The sequence below is a fragment of the Anneissia japonica genome, unplaced genomic scaffold, assembly GCF_011630105.1.
Source record: "Anneissia japonica isolate Jap-2015-1 unplaced genomic scaffold, ASM1163010v1 scaffold4844_len10952_cov123, whole genome shotgun sequence".
NCBI classification, from domain to species: Eukaryota; Metazoa; Echinodermata; class Crinoidea; order Comatulida; family Comatulidae; genus Anneissia; species Anneissia japonica.
The window spans coordinates 6,797-10,974 of NW_022700599.1; the positions used below are offsets into that span (position 1 = coordinate 6,797).

At 43.0% G+C, this 4,178-nt stretch overlaps 1 protein-coding gene across 1 annotated transcript; it reads left to right on the forward strand.

The window, feature by feature from the left end:
- Positions 1–2,315: 2,315 nt before the first annotated feature.
- LOC117103389 lies at positions 2,316–3,773 on the forward strand. Its single transcript, XM_033243929.1, has one exon. The coding sequence runs from the start codon at positions 2,316–2,318 to the stop codon at positions 3,771–3,773; it is 1,458 nt and encodes a 485-aa protein (XP_033099820.1).
- Positions 3,774–4,178: the final 405 nt, after the last annotated feature.

The window sequence follows — 4,178 nt, forward strand, 5'->3', positions numbered from 1 at the left end:
CGGTTATACGACTGGATTTCAATATTGTCTTTTATTGTCGGGCCAGTACAGTAAATAAACTAGGATGTCAATCAAGTCTAGATCATCAAAGCACTCATCGGCAATCTCTGTCACTGCCGCCGAGGCCAGAGCTGATGCTGCTGTAGCGGAAGCCCGCCCGATATGCCCAAAAAAGAGCACAAGCAAGAATGGATGCCCTGAAAGCAGAGCTGGAGCTAGATAATATTCAAGTACAGGAAGCCTTAGCCGCAGCCGAAGCCAGAGCTTCTGTACTACACGAATACGACCATGATAGTATTGGTACTAGCCCAGTGGGTTCACTATTGGAGTTACCGGTGGATGATCCACACGGCCGCACTTCAAATTATCTGATGGAGATTCAAGATGCTGATGATGAGTCGTTGGATGACCAGCCTCTGGATCAGCAAGAAACAGGTGGTTACCAGGTCAACACTAATAAGGAGGATTCAAAGAAAGTGGAGTTGCAGTTAGCCTCTCATATAAGCAGAATCATGTTCATGACATAATCAAAACCAGCCTACCCACATTCGATAACAAACCAGAAACGTATAACTCTTGGAAACATTGTTTCAAGAGTAAATTGGAGGACCTTCAACTCTTGCCCACTGAAGAAATCGACCTGTTGATGAAGTATACGACCGGCCAATCAAAACAACAGGTGTTAAGCATTAGCATTGCCAACCAGCCAATCCTGAGTTGGGGCTAAGAAGAGTATGGAAAAGGCTAGATAAGATGTATGGGTCGCCGGAGTGGGTTGAAACGGCAGTCAGGAGAAAGCTTGATAGCTTTCCAAAAATTACCACTGATGTAGGAAAGTTGTATGATTTAGCTGACATTCTGGGAGAAATTGAGACATTAAAAGCTGACCCAAAATATGGCACATCCTTGTCTTACTTCGACTTATCAATTGGAGTCAAACCTATACTAGCCAAATTACCTCACAATATTCAGGAAAATGGGTCTCCAATGCTGGAAACTACCTAGAACGAAAAGATGTCATCTACCCACCATTCAGCCACTTTTGCCAGTTTATAAGAAAACAAGCTAAAGTTAGAAACAACCCAGCCCTAACCGGACAGACACCTCAAGTCAGAGAGCATAGGGTCTCTACTAGGAAAACCAACACTCAACCCGAGCACAAAGCCAAATGCCCTATCCACAACTCAAACTCGCACACACTAAAGGAGTGTAAGAAATTTAAGACAGGATCTGCTCAAGAGAAATATCAGCAGTTAAAAGAGTTTAACCTATGCTTCAGGTGCCTAGATCCATCGCATCGCAGAAGAGCTTGCAAGGTGCTAATAAAATGCGAGGAATGCAGCAGTACAGATCATGTGACCTCAATGCACTCACACCAAGGCGGGGAGCAGACAGCTGAGAAAAATACCACTCGCCAGCATAACATTACCACTGCCTACGCACAATTATGTGGAGACGATAGAGCAATGGCGGGCAAATCATGCGCAAAGATTGTTCCTGTGGTTGTCAGTCACAAACGTGATAAAACAGTGACTGTCCGAACATATGCGATAATTGATGACCAAAGTAATAAGTCACAAGTTTCGGAGAAGCTTCTTGACCTATTTGACGTCCAATATCAAGAAACAAATTATTCGCTCACATCCTGTAATGGAGAAATGCAGGCAAACGGCAGATATGCTAGTGGATTCGTTGTTAGTAATCTGGATGGCACAGACCAATTAGACCTGCCACCAATGACTGAGTGTAATCAGCTTCCAGATGCAAGGGAAGAAATTCCGACACCAGCAGTGGCCAAGCAACACCCACCTTATCCCAGAGCAGAATGAACGCTGCTCCATCGCACTGCTAATAGGAAGGGACCTCATCGAAGCACATCATGTTCTAGACCAGATAATTGGACCGGCGAGCGCACCGTACGCACAAAGGCTGCGATTGGGTTGGGTAATCATCGGTGAAACCTGCCTTGGAGGGTCCCACATGCCCAATTCCATTGGAACATACAGAACGAGTATCATTATACAAAACATTGGAAAGCCTTCAACATTGGACCCATGTCCCAACCAGATAAAAGTGGAAGAGCTATTTGACAAGGGTGAGGATTCCATTAGTATATCTAGGGAAGAGAAGCAGTTTGTCAATATCATGGAGGCTGAAGGAAAGCTAAGTTCAAATAATATGTGGACAGCTCCATTACCGTTCAGATCAACTAGACCAAGGCTACCAAATAACCGAGAGCAGGCATGGAAAAGGGCAGTAATACTGCATAAAAGTCTTGTCAAAGATTGCGTCAAAAGCAACACTTTATTACCTTTATGAAAGGAGTTTTGGACAACGGACATGCGGAAAGGGCCCCACCACTCAACAAGGATGAAGAATACTGGAACCTACCGTTATTCAGTGTTTATCATCCCAAGAAAAGGGATAAAATACGAGGCGTATTTGATTCCTCTGCCACCTTTCAGGGGGTGTCATTGAACAAGGTACTGCTCAAAGGCCCTGATTTGACAAATGGACTGGTAGGGGTACTAATGCGTTTCAGAAGGGAAGGTGTCGCTGTTTGTGGGGACATAGAGAGTATGTTTTATTGTTTTGGAGTGGCCGAGGAGCACAGAAACTTTTTAAGATTTTTCTGGCATGAAGAAAATGACATTAACAAACCGTTAGTAGAGAATAGGATGTGTAAGCATGTATTTGGAAACAAACCCTCTCCAGCAGTTGCTAACTATGGCCTACGAGACATCATCAAAAATGCTGATCCTGATGTGGTAGAATTTGTCAATAAAAATTTCTATGTAGATGATGGGTTAACATCTTGCGAGGATCATGAAACTTCAATATCATTGGTGAAAAGAACGCAGGCTGCTTTAATGGATGGTGGCAAAATACGCCTACATAAAATTGCTTCTAACAGCCAAGAGGTACTATACGCATTTGATCGAGAAGAAATTGCAAAGGACATCAGAGATTTCAATGTGGAAGTAGGTGGTGCTCCTCTCCAAAGAAGTCTAGGCCTACAGTGGAGATTATGTGAAGATGTCTTCACCTTCCATATTGACTGTGAAGAAAAACCATTTACAAAGCGTGGTATTCTAGCAACCATTAATAGTATATACGACCCCTTAGGATTTGTTTCTCCAGTTTTGGTGCATGGAAGAGTCCTGTTCCGTAACATGATGCTACTCAAAGCAGATTGGGACGATCCACTGCCTGCACACATTAAATATGATTGGGAGTCATGGAAAGCAAATATACGGAAGTTGGAGTTATTGCATGTACCAAGAACTTACCACAAAATTAAAAGAAGAGAAGTAGTGCATTCAACTGTACATGTGTATTGTGACGCCTCTGAGCAGGCTGTTGCAGCGGTGGCGTTCTTAAATACAAACAGTGTAAAGGGGACCGAAGTTGGATTTATAATAGGAAAATCACGCATAGCTCCTAGACAAGGTCATACCATTCCCCGTCTCGAACTCTGTTCCGCTGTGCTTGCCACTGAATTAGCCAAAGTAGTCACCACAGAGCTAGACTTTTCCCCCAAAAGTATCAGTTTCTATTCAGACAGTAGGATAGTTCTGGGTTACCTTAACAACAACACAAGAAGATTTCATACTTATGTAGCCAACAGAGTTGAAAAGATATTGTCATTCTGCGAACCACACCAATGGCACTACATATCGACAGGTCAGAATCCTGCAGATCACGGTACTAGATATATTGATCCTGTGAAAATGCACTTGGCTTACTGGTCCCCAGCATTTGCATCTAATTAATGAAGAGGAACAAGTAACGTTTCCTCTCATTGACCCTGACAATGATAAGGAAATCAGGAAGGAAAATGTAACTGTAAGTAAGACAGTAATATGCAAAACGCGAATGCTGTGTGAAGAGAAACTTAAACGCTTTTCATCATGGTCAGGCTTGACACAAGCTGTTGCATACTTGAAACATCAAGCATCATCCTTTAGAACAGAAGGGCAAATACCACCATGCTCTGGGTGGCATGCATGCAGACAGCATAAATCCGTAGAAAAATATAAGCAAGCTGAAATCTTCATTATCAAAGAACTGCAACAACAGGTGTATGATAAAGAGATGAGTTGTTTAAAAGAGAGAATAACAGCTCGGTGATTGCACTGTCACCGATTTTGAACAATGACGGTTTGATGAGCGTTGGA